Here is a 14,524-nt window from a genome sequence, read left to right on the forward strand (position 1 = left end):
TCTAATGAGGAACAGCTGAGGGAACTGTGTTTGTTCAGCCTGAAGAAAAGGAGATTGTGGGGAGATCTTATCGCTCTCTACAACTGCCTGACAGGAGGTTGCAGTGAGGTGGGTGTTAGTCTCCTCTCAAAAACCAGCAACAGGACAAGAAATGGCCTCAAGATTCACTAGGGGAGGCTTAAATTGGATATGAAGAAAAATTTCTTCATGCAAAGCGTCGTCAAGCATTGGAACTGGCTGCCCAGTGAAGTACTCATCATCTTTGGAGGTATTTGAAAGGTGTAGACGTGGCACTTAAGGGATATGGTTTAGCGGTGGCCTTGACAGTGCTAGGTTAATAGCTGCGCTCAATGATATTAAAGGTCTTTTCAGCCCTAAACAATTCTATGATTCTGATATACATTGTGACCTAAAAAGGAACTAAATACAAAACAAGGAAAAAAAAAATCTTGTTTGTAGCCAAGTGCAACTGCTTTAAAAATAACAATAACAATAATAAAGGAAAACTGGATATTTGGGGCTAAGTTGTTTGCAAAAGTTCATGGGACAATCTGCCAACCCACAGGTATGAGAATCACATAAATCCTCTCCTCATGCTCCTAACATGTATCCTTCTAACTACATGCATCACTTTTGTCACATTTTATGTTGCTACTTAAGTTGTTTTATTTCTTTGGGGCATGTAAATGTTTACCTAAGGCTATTCTACAGATACAGAAGGGAACACATAGCGCATGGTAGTGTGTTTAGGGTCTTCTTTCCTTTCTGTTTTTCCTCAATGAGGTTTACTAGCATGTGAACAGATGGCAATCTGAACATGTTGAGAATACCAGTGAGTTCAGGGAGCTGAGGAAATACTAAGAATGACTGTAAAAATAAATCATAGTGCTCACAATTACATCAATATTGTGATTATGTTTATGCTTATGGCATTGTAAGGTTTATTGGTTTTAATTCACAACAGAAAACCAACTTGAAGATTCCACTGTTTGAAGTGCTATGCTGTTTTTTAATTGCCCCTGCCTGCTCCCCTGCCAGAACAGACAGTTTGGTGTTTCTCTTTTCAATGTACTCATTCTGATAGCTGAAAGCAAAATCTGGCTACTTCCTTCAGTTTCTGGCACCACCATTCTCCCCATCCTCCAGCATTTTTTGTTTCACTTTTATCATATCAAGTCACTCAAACAAGTTCAGCATGGAGGCAGCTGCTCCACAGAGGGGATCTTGCTTTCAACCTCCATGTGTTTGAGCCCACAACAATGGCTCTCCCAACCTCAAAAACTCTCCTTGAGGCAAAGGAATGTTTTTCATCAAGAGAGAATGCCCCAGGAACTTAGCAATGGCTTTGTGGGAAGAACAAGAAAGAACCATTTTTGTTCTATTTATTTGTAAAAAATACAGTATACATATTCAAGTATTTTTCATGAGCCTGAAGGGTAACAGATTTCATAGTATAATATCTGCTCAAGGGCTTTATTTTAATGTAACAACAGATGGTTTTGCTTTTACTATAAAGCCTGTACTATTACTGACCTCGTCTTTCTCTTCAAAGGGATTACAATGATTAGATATCATTTTCTCTTCTAAATCAGACTGCTGCTTCTCAGAAGGAAGTGGAAAGATGGCCTGGCCTGAGGGAGCCTCTGAGGTTGGAAGATGCAATGAGGCTTATTTCATGTGTGGGTGCAGGGAGGGGACAATAAATGCAGTACCCAGAAAGGCAGTCAAGTTTCTCAGCTTTTCGCTCTTCACATTCCCACTGTAACTCATTCCTTAAAGCAATCTTAAATTGCATGAATACTTAAAACAGAATTTTAATACATAAAATGAAGGGTATGTCACACAAAGCAGGCACCATGACAGCAATTCTAGAACCACTGAAATCAGTGATAAAATTCCACCCTGACCTCAGTGGTGCTGGGATTTTGCACCCCCTCAAGTAAGGCTACTTACCTCTCTTTTCATCAACGGTAGATACTGCCTGGATTAAAAGTGGTGCATTGGATTCGGTATACTCCACAAACACCACCAGCAGCTTCAGTGCTGTCTTTACCACCAGGCGGAACTGGAAGAAAAAAGTGAGACTTGTCATTCAGCAAGCCACAACATTTCCAGATGTGCTAAATGACACTGGGCAAGACGTAAGCGCAGTGATCCAGATCTGGTAATAACATGTGAACGGAAGAGATTAAACTGTGCCAGGACCAAAAAAGGGGAATGTAGCCAGCTGGCTGAAAATTTCATTCATGGGATAGTGCTCTCCTAAGGAAGTCTCAGTAGCCAATGAATCCAAATGAAAGCTTAAAACACTGCCACATACAATAAAAGGTTGAACATCCCACCTGTGCATACCCCCAACATTGCTGTCCAAAGCTTGATGTACACAGAGCCTACTGAGCTAAAAACACATGTATTTTTTTTATTTCTCAACACATTTATTTCCCTCTTTCACTGTGAGGTTTTAATCCTGTCAAACTGCTGTATGACGGAATTATGTTTGACTGATGCTTTCTTCTTTTTTGATAATACTATTTAATGCTTAAATTATTAAATAGATCTATCTTTACTATTTAACACAACTTGGGAGAAAGTGTGTTTAATCTCTGACTACCCCACCCTGTCATGAAATATGCGGTATTGTGGAACAGAGCATTCTGCCTCCAAGTTTTCAAACTCAGTTTTCTGTACATCCCCATGAGTGTGAGTTCAGCAAAAACTCAGCATTGGTAAAATGCACCTACTGGAAACCAATAGCCAACCTATCACTCTCATCACACATCTCCCATTTCAAGAAAGGACCATGTTAGATAATTTTCCAAGTGCTGAGTAAGAATTTTTAGGTACATAAAAATCCAACTCTTTATTCAAGGAAATATTCTGAGTTTTTAATAAAAGGAAATGTGAAAGAGAAAGATTTTTTTAATAGGCAGGCCTCTACAAACACAGTTTAGGGGACTTTTGCTGAGAGAACTGATTCTAGGTCAGATCAGCTAGATCCTCAACCAAAATCACGGATTTAAAGAAAAATAAAAGGTGATACACCACTGATTCCAACCTAGTGCTATTGAATCAAGCTCCAGAAAAGCAGGCATTTGTAAGCTTACTGTATTTTCTGTTACCTTGTTCTGCACCATATCTATCCAACAGCCTGTGAGATTTTACTGCTACACTAATGTAGTCATTGCTCCTCTGCCACTGACAAATTTTTAAATTGACTTTAGGATGCAATCATGTAGACATAAGTCAAGCTCCTGGCTCCTGAAAATCCCTGTCTGTGCCTCATTACATTAAGCTGGTAGGCACTCTGAAATGTAACCACCTATGGGGAAGGGGAAAAAAATTATTACAGTGTATTGCTAAATTGTCTCAGGGATATATACAGTTTCTGTCAGTATTCACTCATTCCCATGCCCTCATTTTTTTAAGTCCTCTCAATACAACTCTCCTAAGAGACAAAGAATCACTATTAATCATTTCGTAGGTGCACACAAAGACAGTGACTGCGACTGTAATCTAAATAAGGATTGAAAGTGTAACAGGCATAGACTCAAGCTATTGCATTCACATTACCACTCACAGAGATGTTCTAGAGCTCACTTCAAGGTAAAGAGCTAATATGCAATGTGCATCTATAAACACAGAGTTTAGTGTGAAGAGTGACCTAGGTATTTCGCTAGCTTCTTGGGGTTTACTTGCTCATGCTGATTTGAGCTTGATGCACTGCAATGATACTACCAGCAATGCAACATCTTCTGTGGTTAAATCCAGACTCTCAGACTTGATGTATCATCAAATCAATTACTTCTAGGGCTGATGGCCAGGAAATCCCAGTGACAAACCTGACCAGATCCCTTAAGACACTTGTGTAGCCTTGAGCGAATATGTGTTTGCAGGGCATTCTTTTTCAATTGTTTATATAGTAGACAACTACATTGCAAATAAAATAGTTGAAAATCTCAAAACTGGGAGATTGCTTAACAGAAAAAAAGAACAGCAATTCATCAACTTTGTTGCTTCCTTTTGTGAAGGGAAGTGAGAAACCAGTCACTGGTATCATTTCATTTCACATGATGTACCCAGATGGCACAGCAATGGGAACAATAGAAACAAGTTTCATATTTCATTCATGAGTAGGTGAATACACTATTCATTTGAATCACTGCTAAAAACTTCAGGAAGGTTTTTGTTGCTGTTTCTGGGATTTATCGGGCTCTTATTTAATATTGAAGATGGGCACAACTTCTTGCTGAGTCAGCTTCAACAGCATCCCAGTTAAAATCCACAGCAAAATGACACTATTACTTTAAACAGGACTAGATATCATAAGAGCAATAAAAGAAGTAGACATATACTGTGCTAGCTCAAAAAAAGTCCTGGTATCATCACTTTGCAGGCACTGGTTATTGAAATTAATTCCAAATTTCTATCCTGAGTATTACCACATAGTTAAAAAAGAAGGCTCATTGAGGAATATACCCACCCACTGGCTCAGTAAAGGGATGTTTGAACAGTTCTGAGATTAGATCAGGATTCTTGAATGTCAAAACATTCAAGAAATGTCAAAATTTTTCTTAAGTTAGAAAAGAAAGTCATTGTGTTTTTGTATCACGTGCAAACCAATTTATTGAGAGGAAATAATGCTAGCATCTTCTGGCTAAAGATAAGATGTAGCCAGCAGTGTAAAAGGAGGAAGAAAAATTATAAACCTTTTCCCTCTGACTTGTTTTATGTTACACAGTAGAGTTTGGCAGTCCCTTTCCTTTTTATCTCTTTCTAGTTAGACAATCGGAAATGTGTTACAGACCCAGTTAAAGATACCACACAACTGGCTACAAAACCTGTGTCTCTTAGAAGGGCTCGCCCGAGTTGTTAATCACTTGACAGGAAAGGCTTTAGTCTTTACAAGAAACGTTGTCAGGAAGTTTATTGATTTAGAGACCAAAGAAATATTTGACAAGTTCTGATTTAAAAATTTAGGATTTTTTTTTAAGGAAGAATGCAAGAGCCCAGTTGAGTAAATACTTCACATTTTACTGAGGGTGTTGCAGTTGCTCTGGATTTATGCTATTTAAATTTAAAGGAGAAATGGATTGGATCTTCAACTAAAGATTTACCATGGCCAAAACCTCCAAGGTCTAATCCAAGTGCAGACATGGCCTTGTAGGCCATGTACTTATCCTGTTGATACGACACAGCCAGGCAGAGCTGCAGCTAAAGAAGTTTAACTAATGTACAGCCCACTGGTGAGAGGTGCACAGAGAGCTCAAACCTGTCTTGCTTGTGCGATGAAAAGATGCCCCCAACTTTAGATCTAGGACTACAGGAAGAGCCCTCTGGCATCCCACTAGCACTGGCAATGCAGCTCAGTTTTATATTTCACAAGCAGATAAAACCACCTTCTGTTCACAAAAGGAGGAAAGATCTTCCTGGAATGGAAGATTTTTTTAATATATATTTTAATACATATATACATATAAAATCATTTAAATAAACCACACAACATATATTTAAGCACAACATTTACAATAAAATATAAAAAGATATATTTTAGATAATATATAATAATAGTATATTATTATGTATAATGATATATTTTAACATAATAATGTATTATTTTCCTCTGCAGTAAGGAAGGAAAAGGAAAATAAATATTGAGCTTGAAAGAATCTTTGACTAATTTAGGTTGGAATGGACCTAATGGCACTTTTCTTCTCATTTTAAGTGAACAAACCCACTTCCCTCTCCCTCGTATATGATGTGTTCTCACCTCATGAGGGGACAAGGTTAAAATTGAAACTAAAACTGTAACTTTTCCAAATTATAATTTCTGATTCAACCACAGTTTGCATCCAGCTCTTTGGTTTCCTGTCATATCTGTTGTTGCTAAGAGTTCAAAAAGCTCCTTCAGCACCTGTTAAAACTACAAATATCTGCACGCACACACTTCCACAGAGACAAAGAGACTACTACATACATTAAAAGAATATAGGCACTATACTACAAGAAAACCTTGTTTTCTCTATATACTTATTTGCTACCAGCTTACTATTTCACTGTTGGTTTACACAGCACTAGAAGCCACAGGTTGTACTTCAGCTTCAGTACTACTGGGTATGAACAGTAAGAGCTGTCTGGTTGGTATGAAAGAAGTTTTGTCTCCAAAAATCGCACAACACATTCTTATCTTACTAATGCTCTAGCATAAGGTAGTCTGTATTTTGTAGCAGTTCCCAGAACTGTGTCTGATTCTTTGTTTGCTTTCTTTTCCTGGAAGATAAAAAAATGCACCTGGAACATGTCTGCCCTTGTTCTCAGAGAAACATCTTATCTGGGAATCAGACTGAAATCAGAAATCTAATATTGAAACCAGATGATGATGAGGAAGGACAGCTTTATAATCTTATGTTGGCATTCCCTTGCAGAGCACAGCTTTTGTAAAAATTAAGGTATTTACAGGCCGTAAGACAGGTTGTGTACAAAATGAAAGGAGGCTCTCAACCAGGTAGTCAGTGTCAGCTATGTGCATGCATGCCATATAAAAGCCCTTTGCCAAGGATGCATACATGTAGCCAGCCTTTTAGAAACATAATTACCTGACACATACAACATCCCAGTATTTTCTCATACACATAGGGAAAAAAGGTAACATAGACAGCTAGAACAAATAGCTTTGTAAATGTGTTGTACAGAACATTTATGTAACCCAGACAAAAATATACCAGAATGGGGGTATCAAACAATTAAAGAGATATTAGGAGATAAAACATTTGGAAACCTCTGCTACTAGATTTGCAAATGCCTTACAGAACATAGAACCAAACCAAGTTCTTCCTATTCTTCAACCTTCTCCAAAAGCGACATTTGAGGTCAACTGCTTCATTCCAAAAAAGGGTGATGACTCTATTTAGTAATCCAGTTCCTTTCTATTCATAGCTCCTGAATGCAAGAATGATCAGAAAAATGAGATCCTTGTACATCACCTCAGCCAAGTCCTTCTAGTCAGCTTAATTTTCCATTCAAACTTTAAGTCAGCCTCTTTTAAGGAGAACGATGAAAAATGTAGAAGTCTAAATAACCTACCACAAAACTTCTAGAATAAGTGTAATCAGCCTTCTCCAGAAGGGAGACAGAGTTCGTACGTGCTGGGGCCTTATAAACTGTTTTCTAGGCTTCAATAAAGACACATATTAAAATAATGCTAGACCCCGTTTTACTATTCAGCCATTTTCAGTCTCATCTTCAAAGAGGGATGCTTAAATAAGGCAAACTAATTGTTGCTAAAGTTTTGCAGGCTCAGGACTGAAGGCACAGACATGTCAGAACAGACAGAGGTTTAAAAGCCTGTATACTTAGATGCAAGATGCTAACAAATTATCAGTTTAATCTGATAATCAGTTTTAAACTGAATGTTTCTCTATTTTTTTCTTTTTTCTGCAGAGTGTATAATGCTAGGCATGGCAGAGATATGAGTGCATTTGCTACTTTAAAGATGAAGTTTCTCAAAACTTTGTAAATGTACTGCATTAAGATTATAAGGTCTGTGCACTGTTACATATGTGGTGTGTTTCTGTCATTTGTCTGCGGTGAGATTTCTGACATGAAGAGAAAGAAGGCTATTAAAAAGAAATTTGTCTGGTTCGCCAGCAAAACACAGCGATGAGCAAGTAGTGATTAGTGACTGGTCAACAGGAAAAGAAAAGGCTCATGCCTGGAAATTATTGTTTACATCAGCAATCATGGGCCAGAAGCAGAAGGGGTAAAATGAAAAAAATCTGTACACAGAAGCAGGCAATTCATACAACAAATCAAAGGATATTATAGACCAAAGTAGTTCTCAAATGGATACACGCAATTGTGATGGGAGCTTTGAAAGAATATGTTGGGGGTAGAAACCAGCTCTGTGTTAAGCTGTTTGTAAAGAACTAATGATGTAGCTACATTTCTGATTAAGAAATCACTACGTCATAAATAGATTTACAGAAATCACTATGTCATACAGAGAAGTGCTGTAAAGCCCGGAATGAGACAGAAGATGCTACAGGGCATTCTGGGCATTCCCCTCTCTCTCTTTTGGAATATCAATGGAATATCACAATCTTTCTGTGAGGTGGGAAGTGATTTTCTCATCCCATTAAATAGCCTAAAGTGGTGTTTTTCTTCGTTTTACAATAGGATCAATGAAAGCCCATTCACAGCTCTGCAGGACAAAACATAAAGTGAAAGCATTATCTTGTTTTCCTCCCTTGCAATCAGACAAATCCACTTGGTTTCTCCTGTGAGAACTGTTTGCTGTGTGAAAACTACATATAATTATTCAGCCAGAAATGACATCAAGGGAGGGCCTGGAGATTATAGGACATAAAAGGATCAAACTTCTTTATTCTCAGGTGACTCTTGAGGTGGTGTTATCTCACCTTTGTGAAGGGCCTCAATCACAGATCTATTACCTATTTCCCAGTTTTGAGCGTCTTGCTCTTTTGCTCTTTCAGAAACTGCTGAAACAGAGGGGTTTGGTTTCAATTAAAATTTTAGCTTTTTCCATTGCAAAACACAAAACAACAATATTTCACTGGAAATTTGCCATCAGCTCATGTCCAAAACAGGAATTATGCTTCACTTGTAAAGATTCACACTAATTTTTTTCCTCTCTCCTCAAATTGTTTTGTTTCATTGCATTCAATCTGTTGATGTTTTTATTAACCCTTCCTAAATGCTGGTATCTTCCGGGACTCCAGCCAAATGAACACCACCAGGAAATGCAGACCTGCCTTCTATGTCTGGATAAAGATTGTAATTATATTATCTTAGATAATGTGTAAAATACTTAGCTTGAGAGAAACAACAGTAACATGAGAAGCAATTTCTGCTAAAATTCATGCTAGCGTGTAATGTGCTATCAAACAGCTTTTGATAAGGGACAGATCTTATTTCTTCTCTTTTTTCTTCTATAAACATACACCTCAAATTGTTAATATAGAACAAAGGTTCCTAGCATTTTCATGTTACGGATCACAGAGTAAGACTGTCTAGTAAAGGCCGTTCATTTCATTAGACAACATAACCTTGTCTGTGTACATAATAAACTAGCCTCACGCAAAAACAAAAGAAAACCACTGTGACATGTATAATGTCATCCTAATGCAACTTAGCATCTGGAAACATACTGTCTGACTAGGTGATTTTTCGCTAGTTACTGTAAATGCATGACCCTAAAGTCTAGCTGTCCCATTTAAAGTAGTTTAAGAGTTCGTCCCACTGTTAAAACAAGAGGGGTTTTTAGGATTGAGTCATATGTCTATAAAAAAAAAATGCGAATTTCTGATGAGCAGAGTTAATGAAAAATAACCTTGTTTCTCTTGAACACTACCCTGATGATCAATTCAGCAACAGAAATAACAGTGATCTTTCACGTTTTGGGAACAGGAACATAAATAGATAATAAGCAATAAGATATGAAATCACAGAGAATTAGAATTCCATAAAACAGATGGATCTGCAAACTAAAATCAATCAGAAGAATGGTAGGTGTGTACCTACATAGGAGAAATTATTAAGGCCTTTTGGCACCATTTCCTTTTTCTTCTTATAATGATAAAGAGCTGCATGCTGAGCCTTCCCACCAGACCTCTACATTGATGTATGATGTTAGCCTTGAACTACGCTGTTCTCAACAGATGGTCATTGGGCTGAACTCTGGCAACAGGAAAGGTTTGGGAATGGCAGTTTCATCAGCTTCTTTTACTTGGGCAGGGCCAGGTTGATATTTCCTTAGCTGTGTTCCAAAAAACTGGAAGATGAATAGAGTTTTTATGAACTTAATTGCAGACAGGACTTTATTTTCACTCCCCTCTCTGAAATCCCCTTCATACCATGCTATTCAGCTTTTGTTATGTAGCTGCTGAGTGACATCTTGGTTTTTAAGGCATCTAATCTTGTCGCTGTACTTAGTGTACTCATGTCACTGCATTCAAGACAAAAGGAAACTGATTTAAAAAGACAAGATATTAGAAAACCTGTTACTAAGGCAAGTTACTGACGTAGTTACCTCATACAAAACATTTTACAAGGAGTGATGTGGAAGTAAGGGGTACTGGGCACAAGTTACTCCTGGTGAGATTCTGACTTGACACAAAAGCAAGATTTGTCACAATGAGAAAAAAATAAGCCCTTGGAATAATTTCCTGAGGGAAGCAATGGATTCCCCAGTGCTGGATACTTTAAAGGTTGGGAAGGACATGTACTGGGGAAGGACAGGGACATGTACTCTAGGAAGGATAGGGTGCTGGGACATGTACTCTACCTCCTGCTTGCCTAGAAAGGTTGGACCCAATGGTCCTTGAGGTCCTTTCCAGCTTGGTATTCACAGAATCATAGAACAGTTTGGTGTTGTAAGGGACCTTCAAAGGTCATGCAGTTCCAACCTCCCTGCAATGAGCAGGGACAGCTTGAACTAGATCAGGTTGCCCAGAACCACATCCAGCCTGGCCTTGAGTGTTTCCAGGGATGGTGCCTCCACCACCTCTCTGGGCAAGCTGTGCCAGGACTTTACTACTCTCACTGTAAAGAAATTTTCCTCATATCCAACCTGAATCTCCCCCTGTTAGTTTAAAACTATCACCCCTTGTCCTGTTGCAGCAGGCCCTGCCAAGAAGTCTCTCCCCATCTTTCTAATAGGCCCCTTTTAAGTATTAAAGGCAGCAATAAGGTCTCCCCAGAGTCTTCTATTGCATGATTCTATGAAGGATCCAAAACCCAACTACAAATAATCAAATCATGCAACAATTCTATGAAGCATGCTGTGATTTATCACATTTTACATATGGGAAGGCTGACGTACTGTGAACTTGAAAGGCAAACAGAAGATTCAAAATTGCACCTTATTTTATTTTTTTAAGCTTCCAAGTAAGTATTTTACTAATGTGTTTTCTGAAATATTTTACATTGCAAATGCAGGCTTCAGATGTAAGATTAAATCACTACTGTATTATTTTTGTGAGTGATTAGAAACTATGTGGAAGAAAGTCTACCTGCCCCACATCAAATTTCCACACCAAACCAGTACTTGTTCTGAGACCCACCTCCTATTCTAGCTAGACTTATGATTTTCACTGGCTGGTCTGTAAGTGATGCAAAAAAGAATTTCCTCATAACAATGGTAGCGAGTGCCTCACAAGCCACAGATCTGCAGTACGTTTGATACAGGAATGCTATCTATAGTTTCAGCATCTTCATGAAGTTAGTTTTCCTCCTGGCTGATTCACAGAATGGCCCAGGTGAAGCTCTTGGTGACCCTGTCCCTGCTTGTGAAAGTCCTCACCAATAAAATGTGTGTCTGGCTTGGCTGAATTACGGTCAAAGACAGGAAAACAGAGAAATAAGGAAACTACCAGACACATTCTCTTAGAGTCTCCTTATAAGATTAAGCCCACTGAAATACATGATAGCCATGAGGAGCACTCTATTTTCAGCCTTCTTTCCTTAGACAGCTGTGCTGTCTCTCCCACTGTCCTCCTGTAGACTAACTCTTCTGTGTAACTATGCCACCTGCCCACTGAATTCAGTCACATTTATCAGCAATTAAGCTATGTTCCTACCCAAATTGAAAACTGCATTACAAAAGAACCTAAGTCAGCATTCTCATAAAAGAAAAAGCAGTTTCCAGGCATTTTTCAAGGGAGCCAGCCAGAAAATTAGTCCTCATGTAGCCTTCCACCAGCCACACTGAAGGCTGCCAGCTGTATCTTAGACAGGCTTAGGATACATGGCAGAACTGATGGTACTGAGAGCTTGTGGGATGGGAAGTTAAAAGCAAGGAAGGAGAAGAACAAAGATAACAAATTGCTTCATTAGTTCTACTGCTCATGAAACAATTTGCTAGAGTTAGTAGCCTTGGCGATGTCCTGTTTAAATAATATCAAGGTTGAGTTCAAGGGCCCTAGGGGAAAAAACTATTTGAATCTGCAAGTACAGTGGAAAACTACTCTGTTATTATTCTGTGGTTTTGTGCACGTGAAATTTGTTCTTTCAACAGTTCCATTAAAAAGTACTCATATTAAATACCAAAACTATGGCTGGGTTTATATAACTTCACCTGAAAACCCCTGTAAGTTTAATGATATGGTTGGCAGTGCTTTCCTTACACTGTACAATCTCATAGACAACATTTCAAAAGCAAAACTCAAAATCAAGACAACCTATATATAAAATGTGTGGAAATTGTTGAAGACAATATGTTAACAAAGAGTCCAAACTATGATACATTATCTATTGCGACATCTTTCTTAAGCAAATAGTTAACAGGTTATCATTTTTAGACACTCTAAAAAGTAACAAAGTAGTGGTTTAAACTACTAAAATAATAAAACTGTTGAAAGAGCAAATATAATACATAAAATCATGGAACAAACCCACCACAAACTCCTCTTGAAAAAATAACCAAAGTAAAACTAGAGAAAGGAGATATAGGTGTATATATATCACTTATTACTGTAAGAGCACTAGTATTTCACTGTGTGTACAGACTGTATTCTCAAACTTCTGAGTATTATCAGGTACAAAAAGGAACTCAGAAGAAGTGGTTTGACTGCAAAACCAGACCCATTTATGTACCTTTGGCCAATCTGCCAAATAAAAGCAATGAATAAATCTGCTTTCTGAAGAGCATCTAAACACAAGGGAAGCAGTCATATTTCTACAGCAACCACCTATTTATCGCAGCATTCCCAAGTCTGGAAAAGGTGGTTATTCTCACATCGAATTCACATCATCAGTACAGTCTAGATGCTGATTTTCCAAATTCACAGGACTCCATGATGAAAACAGAAATGTAACTAAACTCAGACACATGTGGGTTTCTGAGCTAAGTGGTGGAATCTTCTGAACAGCTAGCATTTAGAAGCCGTATTTATGAGGGCACAAGTTACTGTGTAGTAGGTAAGGCACTGCTTAATTATACAGCCCTTCCAATTTTACATTGTTTGAACTCCCTCTTTCACTGAAAAAGGACACAGATGGAGATATTTTATATTTTGGTCTTCATAAATGCTAGTGCGTATGCAACTTCTGCATTCAGCTGGAGAAGGGCAAGATTACATAATGTTATGGTAGGCAATAGTGCTGTCATATCACAGTAATAACTAATTTGTAAGAGAAATATTTATTCAGTATTCATGGAGATAAAGTAATTCCTGTATCTCAAGCTACCTCTTCCCCATGACTTGTATGAACCAAACTCATCACATCCACCCTCACTTTTACAACAATCAAACAAACATAGATGTATGCTTGGTTTGGAATCAAAGAAAAGAGGTTCAAAGAGGCCCCCTCAGACTCCTGCTTCAATAATAAAAGTTGAAGTGTTTCTATACAGCTTGGTAAAATGAATTAAACCTAATATTCAGGTACTTCACCATGTCCAGATCCCACCTGCAGTTTTGACTAAAAGCAAATTTATTTGTTAAAACTCATAAAAAAGATCTGTCTTTTACAATTTTCTTCAAAGTATAAGGCATATGTATGTGGGTACCACTCCAGCAGAAAAAGGAGAAGGAATTTTGAGTAATTCTCAGAAGGCTTGACATTGGAAGGGGCCTCTCTGGAGGTTATCTTGTCCAACTCCTTGCAAAGCCACCCACAGATAGCTGTCCAGGACCATGTCTAAATGATTAAATGTGACTAAATAATAACAGCTATGACAAGAACATGAATAAAAAAAAATTAGAGCCCAGGATTTTTATTTTAAAGCACGCCTTATTTTTCAAAGCTTGGCACCTGTAACTTATTTCCTGTCTCTCTTTTACACGCCCATAGCACCCCACAAACACACATATACTGAAGGGACATGAGGGTGCAGAAAGATCCATAACACCTGTTATTTTCATTCGATCACAGTGTTTACCTAATTAGCATGTAACGGAGGAGTCCCACATGCGTTAACATTCAGATGCCCCTACAGATATCCAAAATGCATTTTCCAGTTCACAAATCACCTGTGACTTTTATGCAATGAGATTTTGGGAGTTCTCTGTACACCAAAGCGTGGTCTGTGATTTTAGCAAACATCTGTGATATTGTAGAGTAAGTGACTTAAGAAGCACTTAAGAGAATACTGTGTGGCTTGCTAATGAACCTCCTATGTCTCCCAGAATTTGTGCTTCAGTTCTCCAGCAGTACCATGATGATAGGAATCCTTTGTTTCAGCCTAGTTCAACAGCACACCAAAAGGGTTAGAAACATGTTTTCTACACAGCAGACTGAGAACATGGCTATGACAAGTATTCAAAACTTGGAAACTCACTTTCCAAACTGACAGGAGCAGTAGGGTTTCTGATCTCACACACATCTGCCTACTTTCCTGGAAATTTGGATGTACAGCTCAAAGATGATCCTGAAATAGGCTCCTTATCTCAAAAGTGAGATAGCAGTCCCAGAAGTACCACAGGGCAACCTCCAAACTCACCTGAAACACAATCATTCTTGCCCCAGGTATAAATTACCAATCAACAATGTACAATACCTGAAACCA

At 38.2% G+C, this 14,524-nt stretch overlaps 1 protein-coding gene across 2 annotated transcripts in view; it reads right to left on the reverse strand.

The window, feature by feature from the left end:
• Positions 1-14,524, reverse strand: part of FHOD3 (formin homology 2 domain containing 3) — a 373,673-nt gene that overhangs the window by 124,248 nt on the left and 234,901 nt on the right. For both annotated transcript variants that reach the window (XM_034066335.1, XM_034066332.1), the window contains exon 7: positions 1,954-2,065. In XM_034066335.1, the coding sequence (XP_033922226.1) occupies positions 1,954-2,065 (112 nt within the window). The remainder of the gene's footprint in view (positions 1-1,953; positions 2,066-14,524) is intronic.

This window comes from Melopsittacus undulatus, chromosome 1 (genome assembly GCF_012275295.1).
Source record: "Melopsittacus undulatus isolate bMelUnd1 chromosome 1, bMelUnd1.mat.Z, whole genome shotgun sequence".
NCBI lineage: Eukaryota > Metazoa > Chordata > Aves > Psittaciformes > Psittaculidae > Melopsittacus > Melopsittacus undulatus.